The sequence below is a fragment of the Leiobunum rupestre genome, chromosome 6 (assembly GCF_980474605.1).
Source record: "Leiobunum rupestre chromosome 6, qqLeiRupe1.1.hap1, whole genome shotgun sequence".
Classification (NCBI taxonomy): domain Eukaryota; kingdom Metazoa; phylum Arthropoda; class Arachnida; order Opiliones; family Sclerosomatidae; genus Leiobunum; species Leiobunum rupestre.
Window position 1 is genome coordinate 51642681 of NC_143389.1, and position 18938 is coordinate 51661618.

The 18938-nt window shown below is 37.9% G+C and overlaps 1 protein-coding gene across 1 annotated transcript in view; it reads left to right on the forward strand.

The window, feature by feature from the left end:
• Positions 1-18938, forward strand: part of LOC149941450 (tyrosine-protein kinase transmembrane receptor Ror-like) — a 144686-nt gene that overhangs the window by 33497 nt on the left and 92251 nt on the right. Inside the window, exon 2 of the mRNA XM_090180035.1 lies at positions 11373-11634. Coding sequence (XP_090036161.1) covers positions 11373-11634 — 262 coding nt within the window. The remainder of the gene's footprint in view (positions 1-11372; positions 11635-18938) is intronic.

Genomic DNA, 18938 nt, shown 5'->3' on the forward strand with positions numbered 1-18938 from the left:
AACTAACTCCATTAAGGAGACCATAAAAGAATAAGCGCCCTTAAATAAAAATATCTAATGATCCGCGACAAGGGTTAAAATATCTAGACGAAGGGTGGTGGTTACGAAAGACTTTCTCAACAGATGATTCTATATTTAGATAGCTCAGAAGCGCAAAAATCGAAAGGTTAACTTTGTCAGTGTGTAATTGGCTGGTAACACTTATCTTCGCAGGCTGTCGCTGATTTTCCAAAATAAAAAATTGTGCACAACGAAATAAATCAATACATTAACCCATAAGTGTATAATATTTTAAATACGTGTGACACTTCCAATTCTTCACAAGACAGACTGCATTACGGGCTTCGTCACCGTTTTGCGTCTGCTTGCTAACGCGTCACACGTATCCTCCGACAGCGCCTCGCTAGGGGGAGATTTTCTTCTTGTGATGACGTCACTCCGTTACTAGCTCTCAAAAAAATATTCCCCAAAGTGACAAACTTATAGAATAATATTATAGACTTATGATTAAGCGGATTGTCACAGTTTTTTCAGGTATAAATTTCTTGACTTTTCCATGTTTCCCGGACCATCTCCGGAGAATTTCCTTGACTTATTTTATACTAAAAACTTTACGTTTTTTAACGTTAATTTTAGTAAAGGTTTCCTATTTGCAACCGAAATTAAATTCCCTGACATTTCCCTGATTTTAAGCCTAATTTTTAAAATCCCTGACTTTTAGACCCATATTAAAATTCCTTGACATTACCGGGAATTCCAAGTTTTCCAGGTACTATGACCACCCTGATTGAATAGTATTTTCCAAAAATATATTTATTTAAGTAAACATTCCTAGACAGTGTAGTTTTTACATTTTACATCGTTAGACGTTAGATGAAGTAAAATTGGTGGGACGTATGTTTCCATGGTGTGACGAAATATTAACTCCTGTTGAAAAGTGCCTCTAGCCTATTACATTTTAAAGATAATGTAACCTGCAAAGCAATATTTATGTAAGACCCCCTTCAATTTTTCAAATTACCCTGTACAGTGGCGCCAAACATTTCTAAAGCCAAAGGCAAGAGCGGCCAAAGCTGCAAACGTTGGAGTTCCACACCAAATACCTGAGGTTATATTCCCAAAATGGATACTTCTCCCGTAACAGTTCCATATAAACTTCTAAAATTGAACAGAATAAAAATTAAAGGGGAACGGTCAAGCTTTAACCAGTAAGATAGCTCTATAGCCCATTAAAAACTAAAATTTATGGCGAAAACCGCAAAAAAAATATTGAGTGGTTAATTTTTAATAAAATTAAGAAATTTCGGGAAATCGAAAAGCGCGCGTCCGCCGCGACACCTGGTGAGAAGTCGGTGAGACGGAAAACAACATAAAAGCGCGCGCTGCTGAAGACGTGAAAGATTTGTTTCGCACGCGCGGCGCGTTCCAGTTATAAGCTTTTTAAGCCTAAATTGCGCGATTTTAAAAGTCAGGATAGTTCGCAAATCGCTCATACGGGGTTAGGGGCGCTGGTGGCAGCCCCTAAGATGGCGGCGAAAACTCAAACCCAAACACCTGGCGTTATTTTTCGTTTCAACCTTTTGGGCCAAAAGCTATTTTTTCAAGACAAAAAAAGGTACGTGTTAGTATATTGAACGTCTTGTTAATCTTTTAATACGGAAATAAGGCCATATTTGGAAAAGCTTGGCCGTTCCCCTTTAAGCAAGCAACCAAAATATTTTAACAATAATTATAAAGTTACATAATAGAGCTTGTAATAATTGAAATCGTTCGTCAATTTTTGGTGATGTAAATACCTAAACGTTTCTAACGTAAGTAGATTTGCGAATCCCCTGGCGCGAGAAGAGATACGGGTACACGGATAAGAGCCACTTTCGTGTTTATTTTTCTTCTCTCGAATGGCCGATGTCTTCTCTCTCTATGGCGCCCGCGAACTTGATATAAATAGGAACGAATTAACCCCGGCGCCACGATCTATTAGTCTATCCGCGAAACCTCCCATTGTTTACTTCTGGGAGCAGCCCTCCTAGTACCCGCTAGTCATTACCGGGTGACGGCGTACCAGAAAGAAACGCCGCTGGAACACGCCGGACAGAGACGCGGGCAAGTGAGAGTGACTCGGACGACGGTGGCACTACGCTTATGATAAAGGACGATCTCTTTAGTCCTTCTCGAGACGCGCCTGTCTTATCTAAACAGAATAAGAAAAGCGAACGGAAAGAAAATAAGCAAAAAAGTCTCGTTTTCAACGCTCGCGGCGGATGAAGGATACGCGAAGGTTAGGGCAGCGCCTTCCTTAGCGCCTTCCGCCTCGCGTCAAGTCTGTTTTTCGTCAAAAATGGAAGTACGCCATGTAATGGGCGAGACCTTACAGACCTTTTCTTTCGTGGCAGTCGGCTCTTGTGATATCAGCGACTGATGGGAAAAACCGCCCTCGCTGCGAACGTAAATAGACGAAAAGCAATGGTACCCAGTACGGAAACGGACAGAATAACTTGCGAGAGACAATAACGGCCAGGATGGACTTCGTAGTGCCAGGAGGAATTTTTTGATAGAGGAGGAAAGTTTGGCGCGCCTGGCTTTTAAGTGTCCGTGCGCGATGCCGTGATGGTCGGGGACGTAACTTTATACGGAGGCTCGCGAGTCACCGGGACAATGGCGTTGGATGCCACACGCGAAGATTTTACCCTTCGCCCCTCCTTCACCGAACGCAGTCCAGTCGAAAATCTAGAGGGAGAGATATTAAAAAATAGACGTATACTAGCAACGCGATATAAAAGACTCTTCAAAAAGACCGACTAAAAATATGAAAATCGAGTTAAGTCTTTTAGTATGGCGCGGCGTCCTGTTATGTATTTTTTGGCGTTTATTTTAGGAATTTCCCATCTTCCCTTCGCTTTTTGTATACGATCCGTAACCGGAGCTGTTCTCTTTTTCCACAGATCACGTTCCCTTTAAGGGTAAAATAAGTTTTGCTACCAAAAAAATACGAACAAACTTTTATTCATGCCCAAAACAAAATAGTACAAAATATTCCGGCTTCTCTCAAAACGGATCAAGTATATACCTTCGAAGTTTCCAATGTTTTCCCAAAATATACACCACCTTTTGATAAATAGTCCGGCTGAAATATCGATAAAGACGGCTCTATTCCGTTCGGCGCAGGAAGAGCCGACGCCCCTTTATTTCCCTAAAGCAAAATAAAGTTTACACCCAAAACAAAACAATCGAGAAAATCGTATATCAAAACATCTCGAGGCGTATGGCGTAACTTATAGTTCTGGAAAACTTCCAAAGAAAACCAAATCCCGAAAAACTCCGTATGACTAATAAGATCCGTTAGTATTTACAAAACAAAAACTCCAGTACACCATCTAAATGACTTTTTCCAGCCAAGATATATAAGCTTAATGAAGACGCGAGAGGCCTCGTGGTTGCGCCGAACTGAGTAACGTACAATAACGCATCCCAAAACTCCCGTTTCTTTGAAAAATGACTCGACTAACGTCAAAAAATAACTCTGGAAGAAAACAAACCACTTCCTTTTACAGAGAAAAGGGCATGTTTTGGAATCGCGCGACGTCAAAAAAACGCGGGCATTCCACTCTATAAAACGTCGCGCGAAACGTACCCCACAGTTGGGAATAAAAACAAATTCTTTCGGCGCGACGAAAGCGCAGAAACAATCCGACACAGTACATTTCTTCCAAAATCTCGAGAGTCAAGAGCAGCCAGCAGAGAAAACTAAAAGTTATTTAATTCTCCATTCGTTCTGGAGTCGTAGATTTGGAAGCGGATTACCATTAGGCGAATGCGTACCGCGAATAAAGGATGGCACACCCTCGTGTACTCACGAGCGCGACGTCGCGCGTTTCTCAGTTTCGCTGGCGGTAGCCCGGACACACTCACCTAACATCGCGTTCGTAGGCGGGGGTTGGGTGAAAGCTAACAACGTCTTCGGTACGAAGCGTTTTGGGTTGAGGGGTTGAAGTTCTTTTAATATAATATCACGTTAATATAAATTTCTGGGGGTGGCCGTGTTCTTGGCGACTGGAGAGTTGCGAAATGAAAGGCGCCATGGGAAACGGAGCGGGAACGTCTGGAATGCTGGCCTGTAGCGGACGACGGAATTTCGGCTGCCATCCCCCAGTATATACGCTTATTAAGACCAAGCCTAGAGACAATATTATCCTTTTTACCATAGCTACCATATTGGTAGGGGCCAGATGGTTAGGATTCTTGGGCCATGATTAGGTATCCTCCAGGATGGGGTTTTTGCCCGAGTTAGTTATTGCTATTGGAGACGGCTCGTGAATTACGAAAGGAAAGGCATTTGCGAGGTTGGGGTTTTCCGCCTCCAAACTCATTTCACAGATAAAACTGCAATAAATAAAATAAAATATTTGGAAAATACAAATAAATAACACAAATAAAACTATAATAAATAAATAAAATAAAATAAAATAAAATATTTAGAAATTACAAATTCATTTCACAAATAAAACTATAATAAATAAAATAAAATATTTAGAAAATACGAATTCATCTCACAAATAAAACTATAATAAATAAAATAAAATATTTGGAAAATACAAATAAATAACACAAATAAAACTATAATAAATAAATAAAATATTTAGAAATTACAAATTCATTTCACAAATAAAACTATAATAAATAAAATAAAATATTTAGGAAATAAAAATTCATTTCACAGATAAAACTGTAATAAATAAAATAAAATATTTGGAAAATACAAATAAATAACACAAATAAAACTATAATAAATAAATAAATAAAATAAAATATTTAGAAATTACAAATTCATTTCACAAATAAAACTATAATAAATAAAATAAAAATATTTAGAAAATACTAAATTGTGTTTATGAAGAATTTTAAATCACTGAAACTAGTTACAATAAAATTTACACTAACAGATTTTAAGTTAATCCTTGTAGAAGTTTTTACCAAAAAAAAATGAAAAGGTAACAGTAAATGTAGGGAGCTGTTGGCTCGCGTGGCATGAAGGCTTTCCACCACCCACCTACTCACAATGTCAGTGTAGCCAAGCCACCTAAATTAATGGCATAAAATGCGCTTAATGACTTGGGCATGATTATTATTATTTTTATCTTAGCTGATTATTTATTTTATTAGAGAAGAGTTTAAATTCCATTTCGGTATATGTTTAGGGCTACTCACTTCCGGTAATATTGAAATATTGTTATCCGGAAATTACTCAAAAGCAATTGCTTTCCAACTATACAATTTCTATTCTCTTCTGTATTTTCTTTGTTTTTTTTTGCGTTCTGGGCAAAAAATATACTCCCAAGAAATGGAAAGATGAATCCTATTGGTCCGCACAATTCTCTCAGTTGCCTTGGCAACTTACGAAAGAAAATTAGCGGAAGCCGAAATGAGAAACTCTAGCGCGTCTGTTTTGGATTTCAAGCGTAGGGGGAGCCACCGCTTCTATATTCTTGGGAAATATACCGATGAGTTTGGGCGCAGTTTGATCCATTTAAGGGCAGCGAAATGACAAAGCATTAGGATAATTGACTTTTACTTAGAGAACGAATTATTTGGGATCGTAACAATAACATCGGTACGCTAGACAGGAACGTAATAGAGCAAATAATTACAACCGCCCCTTCCAATATTTGCCGCTTCAAAACGCGGCTCAATAAGTATGTATATAGAGTGAAAGAGAAGGCTCACCGAATGTAATTTGATATAATTCCAAGTACGCCTGCGGGAGGATGTTTTTCTCCATCGGGGCAAGAAAGATAGAGATAGCAATAATACTAATGGATAAATCTATCATCTTTATTGATTTTTCGAGGAGGGGGCCAACCCCACCAGTTCTCATCTTTAAAATCAGCCGCCAAACGCGACTCCGTAACGTATATCCGATCCCCGCGTCATCCGAAAGAATGTCTTTACATTTTCCCAAAACGTGAAGAGATGCGTTAAGAGAATGCGGGGAACTCGTAGCGTTACAATCAACCGTAAGTTCCACTCTATAATGTATATAACGGAGGGATCTTTGGATATTCGCGTCTACGCGGTAGTTTGCCGTTATAAGTCTCCCTCGTTCTGCCAATCCGCGCTAGATTGACTTCTGGAGTCGAGCAAGAAGGCGCAATCCAGAAGCTTTTGGCCTTCCTGTTAAGATAAGAATGGCCAAATGCGACTTCGAGTATCTGTCGACTTTAAGTGGCACTATCTAAGGGAGTAACTCGACCCGTTCGATTTGCTAGGCGGAGGAAAGCAGTCGTAGTTGAGCGCTGCTACGAAAGATCTACGGGGAGAAGAGCGTACGTGAAGGGGGCTAAAAGATGTTTGACTTCTTTTTAAGGAGCATTTTTTGGGGTGGACTACGCCTACACTCGTAACGATTTTAATCGTAGAGATAAAAGCTAATATGAAATATTGGGGGCCAACTCCGCTACGTTGGTATACTGCGCGCTATAGAAAGATTGGCCAGGGGAGATACTCTAATGGGCTAAACGCGTGGGGCCATTACCAATTCTTTTCGCGCGAGCCTCCAAAGCAAATAAAAGAGGGGCCTCTCGCGAGGCTTACCGGGGCTTACGTCTAATGAAAGAACAGATTAGCCCCCGGAAAATGCTTCAACCAAAGAAAAAAATATGATTTTAAGAGCGTACTAATCCTAAATAGCCGAGGTTCTTCACCCGGGATTTGTACGGGCGTTAGACATTACCTAAACATTGACTTAGAAAGTGTCCAAAATATACCGATCTTATAAACTCGAATTTTGGGAAAAATACACTAGAGAGTCATTGAACCTACTGCAAATTCCTGTCATAGCGGCCGAAATTAACTAAGCAGACTACCGCCATCTGTAAATAATAATTGGGTCATTGCATACGGATTCGCCTATTAATTCCACCATATGGCCAGGTCAATGAAATTTGTTTGGCAATATTTAAGGTTAATATATTAAAAACCGAATTTATAGTAAATTCCTGGTAGCCTTCGTTTCAATGTATTCTATTGAAAATCTTACTCTTTAGCTATAGATCGTACATATTAATTTATATAAAATTTTTAGAGGATTCCAAACAATGGCGTATAAACTATAAGGTCAAGTGGTCCAACTTTCAAAATTTTATTTTGACATTTTTCGACTGGTATATTAAATTTATTAATCTCACAAATTATATAAAACACAAATTATCAATAATTTAAGAATTTCTCAAATAATGAAATAAAAACAAATTTATTTTATTAACAGTAATAGTTTGTGTAAGGAGCTGTTGGCTAGCGGGGCATGAAGGGCCTGCCACCACCCTCCTACGCATTGAAACCTGGCTACCTAAATTAACGCTAGATGACTCTGTGGTTCCTTGGGTATTAGCCCAGCGAAATATTATTATTATATTATTATAATCAAATAAATGGTAATAACTTAAGAATTTTGGAATGAATGCTTTGTTGCTGAAAAAAAAATTAATATTAGTTTAAAGCAAGTGTCGGCTCTAGGTGAAGTAGCTCTTTTTTCAACAGATGTCGCTAGCGTCGAAATCAAAACAAGATGCTGAAGCTACATTTTGACTCAAAAGGCGGGACATAAAAGTATGTTTCGCGTTGATTGGCTCGTTTGTAAATTTGTCAATAACTTCAATTATAGTAATTGTTTACAATTTATTTTATATGGATGTATAATTTAGGTTAAAGTTCACTAAGTAGAGTAAAAGTGGCTAATTTGAATTTTAGCTTCCGTTCCCATTAAAAGATGGCTCCACGCTCTCCATTTTTTTCGAAGATTTAGATAGATTCATGGCCATCTCTAATAACAGGTACCTTTTCATAATACAGGTGGCAATGATAGAGCCGACAGTTGCTTTAAGATGGTCCTCAACAAATATCAATTAAAATCAATCTTCGCTTTCAATCTTGAGAAAATCGACTAAAAATAGCCGGAAACAATTCTCTTAAAAATAGCACGTTTTTAAAAAAACCGAACAAATCGAGTTTTTGTTGAGCGAGAGAATCTCTTAAACGTTTCTCTCTCCTCTAAGCACCAAATCTGAAATATTGTACTCCGCGAAAAGGAACCCTCAAAAATAGCCACGGAAGAGACCATTATTTTGATCTCGCCTCCTCCAAAAAAAGAGCGTTTGAACGAGAGACCGAAAACAAAATTTTGACACATACCTTGGTTACGGCGGAAGATCTATAAGTTATTTCTTTTGGCTCTTCTCTGCGTACACGATCTATACAAAAGCGCCCAGCTACCATTATTTATCTAGGGCTATATACACCAACTAGGCCAAACACGGTATAGCTCGGTATTGGGAGGGGGAGGGGGAAATCTCAACATGTTGGATTTATTCGATCGAACGCGTAGCGTAATACGTGATGGGAAAACAGAAAAAATATCTAAAAAAGATAAACTCAAAACGAAGCGAAAGAAAATGCGGTGGTGGATAAAAAAAATCTGACTTTGATAAACGGACTTTGGGATTTTTTTATCCTATTTTTTATTTTATTTTTTTTTAGAGATGGGAGGATGGAGATTTCGTAAGATAGGCGCGGGGGGGGGGTATATGTCGGGCTGGGGGATGAGCGCGCGTTTCTTACGGGAAATGTCACCGCGGAGGAGGCGCCAGAGACGGAAGGTCATAGCGGAGGACAAGTTAGAGTTCATTTCTCCCATCCTCCCTCCTCCTCCAAGATTTTCTTTGAGATTTTCAGAACTAAGCCTAGTGCTAGGAGCCAAGAAGGGGAGTTTTTTTACCGTTAAACGTCCAGACTGAGTTGGGGTTGGGCCTGCCTCTTATTTTATTTTCGGACAATCACGCCCGTCTATCAAGTGAAAAGGTCAAGTTGGATTTACTCGAGTTGGGTGCATTTATTTCTTACAATCGTGGATTTAAAAAACATATGCGTAATTCGGAAAAAACGTCACTAGCTTGTTATTGTTTATTTACTAATTTAATGTGTCTTAAGCATCGACTGACCAAATCGTGACGTTATAAAAAAAAAATATCATTTTGTTTAGGGGTCAGAGTTGGCTAAGTACCCCATTGAGACTTGAACTCAAAAAGCTTCTGCCAACACCCCTTGTCTACAGTTGACGAAACGTTCAAATGGTCCCCCCCCCCCAACAGTAAAACACTCTTCGCTAAACCTCAGATTTGGTTAAAGAGGTCACGAAGTTTTTAAAATTTTTAAAATCGAACATTAATACAACCATGCAGAAGTACCCATAGGACTTTAAAATGAAACAATTTTCAATGGACGTGATTTTACCGCCAAAACACGGAAGCATACACTGCATCGCTGTATTATTCCACCTCGCGGTGTAAAATGTAAATATTACACTATCTAAGAATATTTACTTATATATTTATTTATTTCTAATTTACTATTTTTTGAAAATCAATATATGACGTATTTCGTCACAAATATTTTTTTTCTGCGACACGAAATTTGAAAAATTAGCACGAAAAATCTCTCTTTAGATATTTTACTTCTGATAATATGGAACCATGAGTACAAAAGATCAAAACTTGTGACAAATCTCTAACTATAGATTGACAGAGCTTATAGACCATGGGGAATAGTAAACCCCGTTTAGCCGGCTACAGAATAAACCTTGCACCAAACCACGAACGGAGAAAGATATCAAAATTCAAACATTTCATTAATCCTCTTAAACAGTCAGTCCATAAATCTTCCCCTCTTTATTTATATTCCCAATTCATTCTCTCTCTCTCTCTCTCCTTAGCTCTCCGTAGAGAAAATAACTAAAAAGGTGACGATGGGCTGTAGATACAGCAGGATGGCATATAAATGACGATCATCCCTGAAAAAAAAATGGGTGAAAAAAATCCGCGGGAACCACCATCCGGAGGGAGCGAGAGGAAAAAATAGGCGGCGAGACTGCAGGGTCTAGTTGTAATTTTAAACCACAAAAGAGCGCTTTATGCCAGAGATTATAACTCTTTGGGATTCGTTTCCCCGTTAATGGTACAGCCGACAACCGGTCATTACTAACCATCCTTGCAGAACCGTGGCGTTTATTAAGGAGGAACTCACGCACCCCCGCTCGAGTCACGCGCCGTTTGAATCAGAAAGGGAGGCGCAAAAGGAAAGACTACGGGCTACCGACGCTCCCGAAATAAGGACTCCTTTCAGACATTTTTAAGGGATGATTTTTAAACTTAGCGCCGATGATGACAGACGCTCGCTTTATAGTCGTTTTCATTAGTAGATTAAAACGAAGAGTTTTCAATCCCCGACTCTGACGGAAACGGACTATAGCGGGTACCTACCTAATTGATAGTCGTCTGGCGTACACTCAGTCCCGACCAGTTTACTGTCAAGCGACGTTTTTAAAAGGACTCTTACAGACGTACAATTTGGTTTGGGAATACTTTTCCCTCGTCTGATTGTTCGGTGAAACGGTAAAAAGACGGGGTTTTTCGTAGACGAAAAATGTCGGGTGACATTCCGATTCACCTCCAACAGCGGGGGCTCCCCTTATCGGAGCTAAACGGTACTAATCTCGCTGCAAACTGAATCCAGTTAAAAGCGATGCTAAATTTACCTAACGACGTATTGCAATCGATGTCTCCCTTTTATGGCGGGGAAGCGCTATCTACAGAGGGTGGGCTCGAAACGGATCGTATCGAGTTAAACAGCGCTCCCAGATTGCTACTTTGGCTTCATTCAAACGGGATTGCCCAAGAAGTTTAGTTCCATTTACGGGATAAAAACCTACCCCGCCAATTATACTAGATTGTAGGCTGGGGTAAAAGCTATCGGAACATATATTTTACAATAACGAGACAAGAGGTCAATTACGTACGTACGACGGAGTTGATAATGAAAATTGATCGAACTAAAATGACTGTAATTATATTAGTAAATTGAGGACCGTTGAAACCTAATCGAAGTATAGTTAAAAGAATGGAATTAAGTAATTATAATGTCTTCATTTTGAAAAATTAGATTAGTCGTTCTTAAAACCCGTTAAAAACCTTAAAGAATCTTATCTATAAATATCAAGGGTCGTTAATTCGGGCATACATGTACCTGGTAAGCGGCAGGGGTTCAACCAACTATTTTAGGAAACATTCGGTTTACTGCGAAGCCCCAATTTAAAACTGCCGCGAACCCGAGCTGTCCATCACGGAAACATCTTCCGGATTAGAAGAACGCCACGAAAGACGGGGCGTGCTTGTAATATTAAACCGCGAGCCGGCAATTTCCCCTTCCCTCCTCGGGATAAAAATTCCAAACTCGCGTAATGCTCATCAAAGATATATTTGATATCCCCGATAGAGGGGAAAAACTTAAGTACTTAATAAAAAAATCCCATTCGATTTAATTCGCAGGATGGAAGGAGCACGTTTTCCACGACGCCGGAGTCCGCGGGGCTGTCGTCAACCTGGAACCCAGGAGGACGGCCAGCCAGTTGGAGGACGACGCCGAGGAGCGCATGAAAGCCATCGGGGGAGGGGGCTCCTCCGTCCTCGAGGACGCCGGAGCACTCTTCGAGGACGAAGACGAAGAGGACGAAAATGAGGAGGACGACGACGAGCTGCCGCCCACTCTGACGGAGACACCCCTCTTCCGAGACGATCTCGAGTTACATACGTAAGTTTTCCTTTTCAGTTTTCACTCATATTGAGCCCTTCCATACAGTCGCGACTACGTAACGACTCATCTCGCGTTGACGTATTTGCTCGCTACGGGAAGCCAGCCTACGTAGAACGTCTCTGATCAATCTTGACGCGTACCGGTACACACCGGGGATCCTATAGCTATACCTCGTGTTTACCGAAGAGATTCGGATAGCCGAGAAAGAGGCTCGATCCGTCGCCGAGATATTGGGTAACTCCCGTGATTAATTATGCAGATTCTCGGGGACACTAGAGTCCCGTCGTCTGCCCGCGAATAAGGAAACTAGTTTTGAGGAGGCATGACTGCTCGAGAGACGCCGATGCAACGGGGGATCCGGTGTCCTTTGATACGTTTTGGCCCAAAGACGAGAGAAGGAAAATTTCCAACGTTGGCTGTCTCGCCACGTGAGCGATGTCCTTCCTGTTGGGAATTTGATCTTGTTGAACCGATACGCGAAACTCGGGCTCTCCAGATTAATCTCCTCTCTACTTGATATTTCTTACGGATATGTTTATATAATACGCGCGCCGGTGTGTATCGAAATAAAGATTCCGTATATACCTCGCAAATATACTGAACAAATGAGCCTCTCATATTCTTGAGGGAATTTTTTATTCGCGACTCGGGTTTAAGAATTAATATCTCGATATTTCACTACAATCTCGATACATTACGAAGGTATCTTAGTTTTGACACTGGCGTTGGTTCAACAAGTTCATAAATTTAAAGGTCAAAATTTATTTATTAAAACGTTAAATACGACAATAGGATTGCCACGATATTTTCAGATTCAAATTCCCTGACCAATGTAGAGATTTTCATCCGATACTTTTTAGCCCGAAATTTGACCATTGTTAGCTATATATCTTTCTCTGATCAGGGGTTAATAAATTTACTTACATTTCAGTATAAAGGTGAATCCTTGAGGTTATAAAAATATTTAAGGTTTTTTAGACCACACAAAATTATTACGATAAATTTACATTTCCTGACCAATAAAATAATTAATATATTTATTTATATTATGTGGAGCCGGTGACATTTTACTCCCCCCTATTGTGCAGGGAATAAATTCAACCATAATACCCTCGTATTATCCCAAAATGGTCGTTTACAGACCTTAAATACATACTTGCCCTGATTTTTTTTATCTATTTTTAAATTCCCTGATTTCCTCCTTATCCCCCACTACTCTGGACAACAAAACCATATGTTTACTTCACTATATAGAACGTACTAATTACCTCGATAGACAAGCTAAACCCACCCATATAAGACAAGTAGGGATAATGTAGGGAAACGGTCTACGCGCAATATCCAATCCTATCTTAACCGGTCCTATAGTATAGCACTTAAGTTCCAACCTCTTAAAGAAATCCACCCCAAAGCGGCGTAGCTTGTTAGCGACTTTAGGAAACCAGTTTGAAAACAAGCCTCACGCGCTGAAACACGAAGTTAAATAGTAGCGACCTTCCGCCCTTCGCCTTTGAATAACTTAATGCTAATTCGCCCGAGGGTTTATTTTTAAAACGCGGAGAGACACAGAACGAGATAAAAAATCATTCTTGACAACGCAAAAAGTTCCGAGTCTAACGACCCTGGTTTCTTGGTCGCAACAGGGTTAGGCTTTGCTTTTGATTTTTACGGGAGTAAAGCTATTAATAATACAGTAATCAATTTGAAGTGAGGAGGGGAGGTCTTATAAATAATGATGGCCGCCGGACAAATCTTGTCACTTACATTTCTGCACGCTCGAGAAAGAAAGAGAAAACAGTCCGCCAAATGGTTTGAAAAGTTTCAATTAAAAAAAGATGGACGGTGTTAAATCGTGCGAGAGAATGCGCCAAAAAAAGTGAAATGGTCGGTATCGAAGGTAATAGCGCGGTGACTCTCGTTCACGGAGACCATGCCCAAGTCATTTAAGGCTCTCCACGACTCTAGCCTCGAGACATCTCTCTCGAAGAGTATGGAAAAAAAATGCGAGTGTCGCCAGTCAAAAACCACACTCACCGCGATCGCGTATTTAGAAGAAAACTTGTAAGAAGGGGCGCTCCGTGTAGAACAGGCGCGTTAAAAAATAATGGGTGGTATTACGCGCTTTGTTCCGGCCATCGGATGAAAAATGATTATTCCCTTTTTTTATTGGGCCAAACTGAGCGTGACTTCGTGGAAGGTCAATGGACCAGCGCCAGGTTCATTATTCTTATAGCGGGTGCTTATATCAATGTTGCCTTTATTCACGGATCGCCCTCTTAAGAAAGACCGCTATATTGAACCGTGCTGAGAACAAGAAGTACCGGAAGTTAATCACTCTTACAGAGTAAGTTGCAAATAGATTTTCGGAATTGAAACTTAACTACTTTATATTTTTCTCGTTCATTTGATCATTGGTTTTACGAAAATGTAACTCACTTGATGTAAATACCGTCGTTAAGTTTATTTAATATGAACATTAAATTTACGTGCAGCGCCCCGCTGCGGATTTCAATCTGAACGATAATTTTATCGCGCCTAGTTTGTGACGTCATGGACTATGGTTCTGTCTGAATTTTTCCCAGTTCATCTGGAAGATTATGTAGTCCCCACTATCCTACCTAGGAGCAACAAACACAGCACCCCACACAAGGAGAACGCAACCCGTCAAAAGTCGTGCATTTTCTTGCGTACAGTTTTCATTGGTTGGCTGCCGTCGGAAGGGGAAAATTCGGAAATTGTCTTCCCCCCGCCCGTAAAACGTTCAGCGAAAAGGTTCGTCCAATGAAATTTGTACACAACGCTGCCTTAGCGTATTTAAAGGATAGCTTGTGTTTGTTGCTCCTAGATCCTAGCAAGATGATTCTGGTAATATCCTTGCTAGACAGTATAGCGATGCCAATTTAGCTCGTGAGCGCGTGTTTTTAAAACCATGTTAGTACCCGCGTACAAAATTCAGTAGTAGAATCTCATGGTTCGGATTCGGCCACGGAATCAGTAGCATCTACATTTTGTATGCAAGCCTAAGTTCTATATTGGGATAGCGGCCAATGATAAATAACGTGTAGTCAATGACGTCAATCACCCCACATAAAATTCCAATTATTTTGGCGTTCTACTAATTATTTCTAATTAACTACGAAATGGAAAGCAACGAAACTTAATAGTTGGGTACTTTAACCGTAAGCGCTTCGTTTAATAACAAAATTAAGGCGGTAACGAATAATTTTCAACTTACTCTTTAAGAAAGACCGCTATATAGAACCGTGCTGAGAACAAGTAGTACCGGAAGTTAATAACATCAATCTACGTTGAAAAAATTAAGGCACATTTTAATAAATGTCATTTTTTCGGAAAAACTCGGAAGCAAAATATTATATTTTATTTACTTTTTTTTCAGAAACGATGAAATTTAAATAGTTTTAAGAATTTCACCCCAAAAACATTTGTTTCTTCCACAATGCATTTTGAAAAACCGTACAACATTAACAGTATACATGAATTTCATACTTCTTCCCAAAAATATATATATATTTATTTACGCGTAGGTCTTGGTCGCCGCACGTGGCTGTTATTAGGGGCGTGATTCCTGATTCAAGTCTCGCCTCACGTCCAGTTAACTCGACCTCCGCTACAGCTTCCGGTTGCTTACCCCGCCAAAATGACCTTCTATTTATAGTAAATGGCAGTTATTTAGGGCCCCAGACCATTATGTCGGAGTTCTTTGATTTTTTTAAATCGTTGTAAAGTTTTAGGATGTGTCAAGAATTTATTTATTTATGCCAAGAATATAATAATCAGCTAGGCTAATACCCAAGGCCACAGTCATCTATAGCTACTTTTATTGCCTTTAAAATTGGGTTAAATTGCGTAGGAGGGTGGTGACCAGCCCTTTATGCCACGCGAAGCCAACATTACCGTTAACCTCTAAACGTTTTTATGGAAAGGGGAAACCGAAGAAGTTGAGACAAAGCCCCTTTAACCAGTGAGGAGATAACTTTCAAACTATTGAAGCTTTTTCGAGTTTTTACCAAGTACCAGAAGCTGGGATCGAACCCGGCTATTTCTGTTGCGAGCCAAAAGTGCTAACCACTCTGCCACCCCACTTTGATATATTTAATTATACCAAGAATATATTTAATTATACCAAGAATATATTTAATTATACCAAGAATATATTTAATTATACCAAGAATATATTTAATTATACCAAGAATATATTTAATTATACCAAGAATATATTTAATTATACCAAGAATATATTTAATTATACCAAGAATATATTTAATTATACCAAGAATATATTTAATTATACCAAGAATATATTTAATTATACCAAGAATATATTTAATTATACCAAGAATATATTTAATTATACCAAGAATATATTTAATTATACCAAGAATATATTTAATTATACCAAGAATATATTTAATCATACCAATAGTTTATTTAATTATACCAAGAATATATTTATTTATACCGAGAATTTTCTTATTTATACCGAGAATTTTCTTATTTATACCAAAGAATTTTCTTATTTATACCGAGAATTTTCTTATTTATACCGAGAATTTTCTTATTTATACCGAGAATTTTCTTATTTATACCAAAGAATTTTCTTATTTATACCGAGAATTTTCTTATTTATACCGAGAATTTTCTTATTTATACCGAGAATTTTCTTATTTATACCAAGAATTTTCTTATTTATACCGAGAATTTTCTTATTTATACCAAGAATTTTCTTATTTATACCAAAGAATTTTCTTATTTATACCAAAGAATTTTCTTATTTATACCAAAGAATTTTCTTATTTATACCGAAAATTTTCTTATTTATACCGAGAATTTTTTTATTTATACCAAAGAATTTTCTTATTTATACCGAGAATTTTCTTATTTATACCGATAATTTTCTTATTTATACCGAGAATTTTCTTATTTATACCAAAGAATTTTCTTATTTATACCAAAGAATTTTCTTATTTATACCAAAGAATTTTCTTATTTATACCAAAGAATTTTCTTATTTATACCAAAGAATTTTCTTATTTATACCAAAGAATTTTCTTATTTATACCAAGAATTTTCTTATTTATACCGAGAATTTTCTTATTTATACCGAGAATTTTCTTATTTATACCAAGAATTTTCTTATTTATACCAAAGAATTTTCTTATTTATACCAAAGAATTTTCTTATTTATACCGAGAATTTTCTTATTTATACCGAGAATTTTCTTATTTATACCAAGAATTTTCTTATTTATACCAAAGAATTTTCTTATTTATACCAAAGAATTTTCTTATTTATACCAAGAATTTTCTTATTTATACCAAAGAATTTTCTTATTTATACCAAAGAATTTTCTTATTTATACCAAGAATTTTCTTATTTATACCGAGAATTTTCTTATTTATACCGAGAATTTTCTTATTCATACCGAGAATTTTCTTATTTATACCGAGAATTTTCTTATTTATACCAAGAATTTTCTTATTTATACCAAAGAATTTTCTTATTTATGGTGGAAGTGATCCTAATATAGTAAAGCAAGGTACACAAATAAAAAATAATATAGTTTGGACAGTTGGACTTAGCTAAATATAAAATGAGAATAGGATATTTGTTATTGATTTAGTTTACTTACTTTAATATTTATCTAGGGGCAAAATGATATTTTTAAGCGGGCACGATGTGGCACTCTCAGATTTGTTTGAGGGGCACAAATTATTTTTGAGGGGGCCGATCCCCCTCAGTCCCACTCTCTGACTATGGGTCTGATTGATATAATCTACGCGTTTGTTGGCCGGGAAATGTCTTCATTTTTTCGAGCTAACTCCGTATAACAAGCCACTCTTTTTTCCCACACGAGAATGAGTAGAGTCAAAGGCGGGTGCTACATCCGCTTTCTCCGCTACCTACTGTCTTCGCTTCTACTAGTTCTGATGGAGGGAATTGGGTTATAGCAACACGATAGAATTATCGAATCACGCGAGCCCGGCCGTGTTCGTCGGCCCTATGATAATGCGAAACGGGTACAATGTTGATACAAGGTGGCGCAGTCCGTACGAGGCGGGCAGAGGCTTAATTTAATTATTATAATAGCATCGGCCGCGCTGCCAAGTGATTACAGTCAGCGTGTGAATAAGCCTCGTCTACGGGGGTTGGAATTTTACAGATAGGCGCGAGGCAATAGCGCTGCCTAGCCTCGATACGGGATATCAATGATCCGCGAATCGAATCTCTATCAATTCATCGGCGAAAACCCAATTACAGATCATGTACAATTAGCAATTATCTCTTCCTCTAGCTCGTCGTCTATAGACGCCCGTTATATATAGCGACTGGGGAACCTCAATATAATCATCTATAACTAGACGTAATGACACTACTAATTAGAGCGCACCAAAACAATCGAGTTGTACAGTCGCAACCTCCCCCAAACGTCAAATCAATTACGCGTTCGAGCCTTTTGCCGTGATGCGATGCTAAAATTATTCGGTGCTTGAGCACTAGTATTATCTATTTGTTTTAATTAATTATGGATTCATAAATTTCAATTTTAATGATACTGTTTAACGGCTACGGGACTTAAATTGTCACTTTTCAATTCATCAATGGTTCGAAATAATTAATACGGGTATCGGTATTTTTATGACTATTTAATTTATCGTTAATAATAATAATAGTAAATTAATTTATATAACTAATAATTGATAAGGGAATCGTTATGGCTATGATTTTTCAATTCATCATCTAGAATAGTAAATTAATTAATATAACTAATCACAGGAACCCATACCTCTACTAATTGGAATGCTTATCGCGGCAGATTTTCGTCTCGATGTGGCTGACGGTTTTTTTGACGTCACAATGTTAACTTAACAAACAACAACGCGAGAGGGGAGCGCGCACAGAGGGGATTTTTTTATCGTAGGCGGGGCCAAAGCCGTCAGAGTGATCTTACCATACGCGATACGGCAGGATAAGCATTCCAAGTAGAGGTATGGATTCCTGCTAATAATTAATAAGGATATTTGTATGTCTATGATTTTTTAATTCATCGTTAATAATAATAATAATAATAATAATAATAATAATAATAAATTAATTTATGTAACTATTAATTTATAAGGAAATCTGTATAAATATGATTTTGTAATTCATCGTTAATAATAATAATAATAATAATAATAATAATAAATTAATTTATGTAACTAATAACTAATAAGAATATCGGTATTTATAAGCCATTTTATTCGTAATAATACTAATTAATTAATAATGGTTATTTTTAG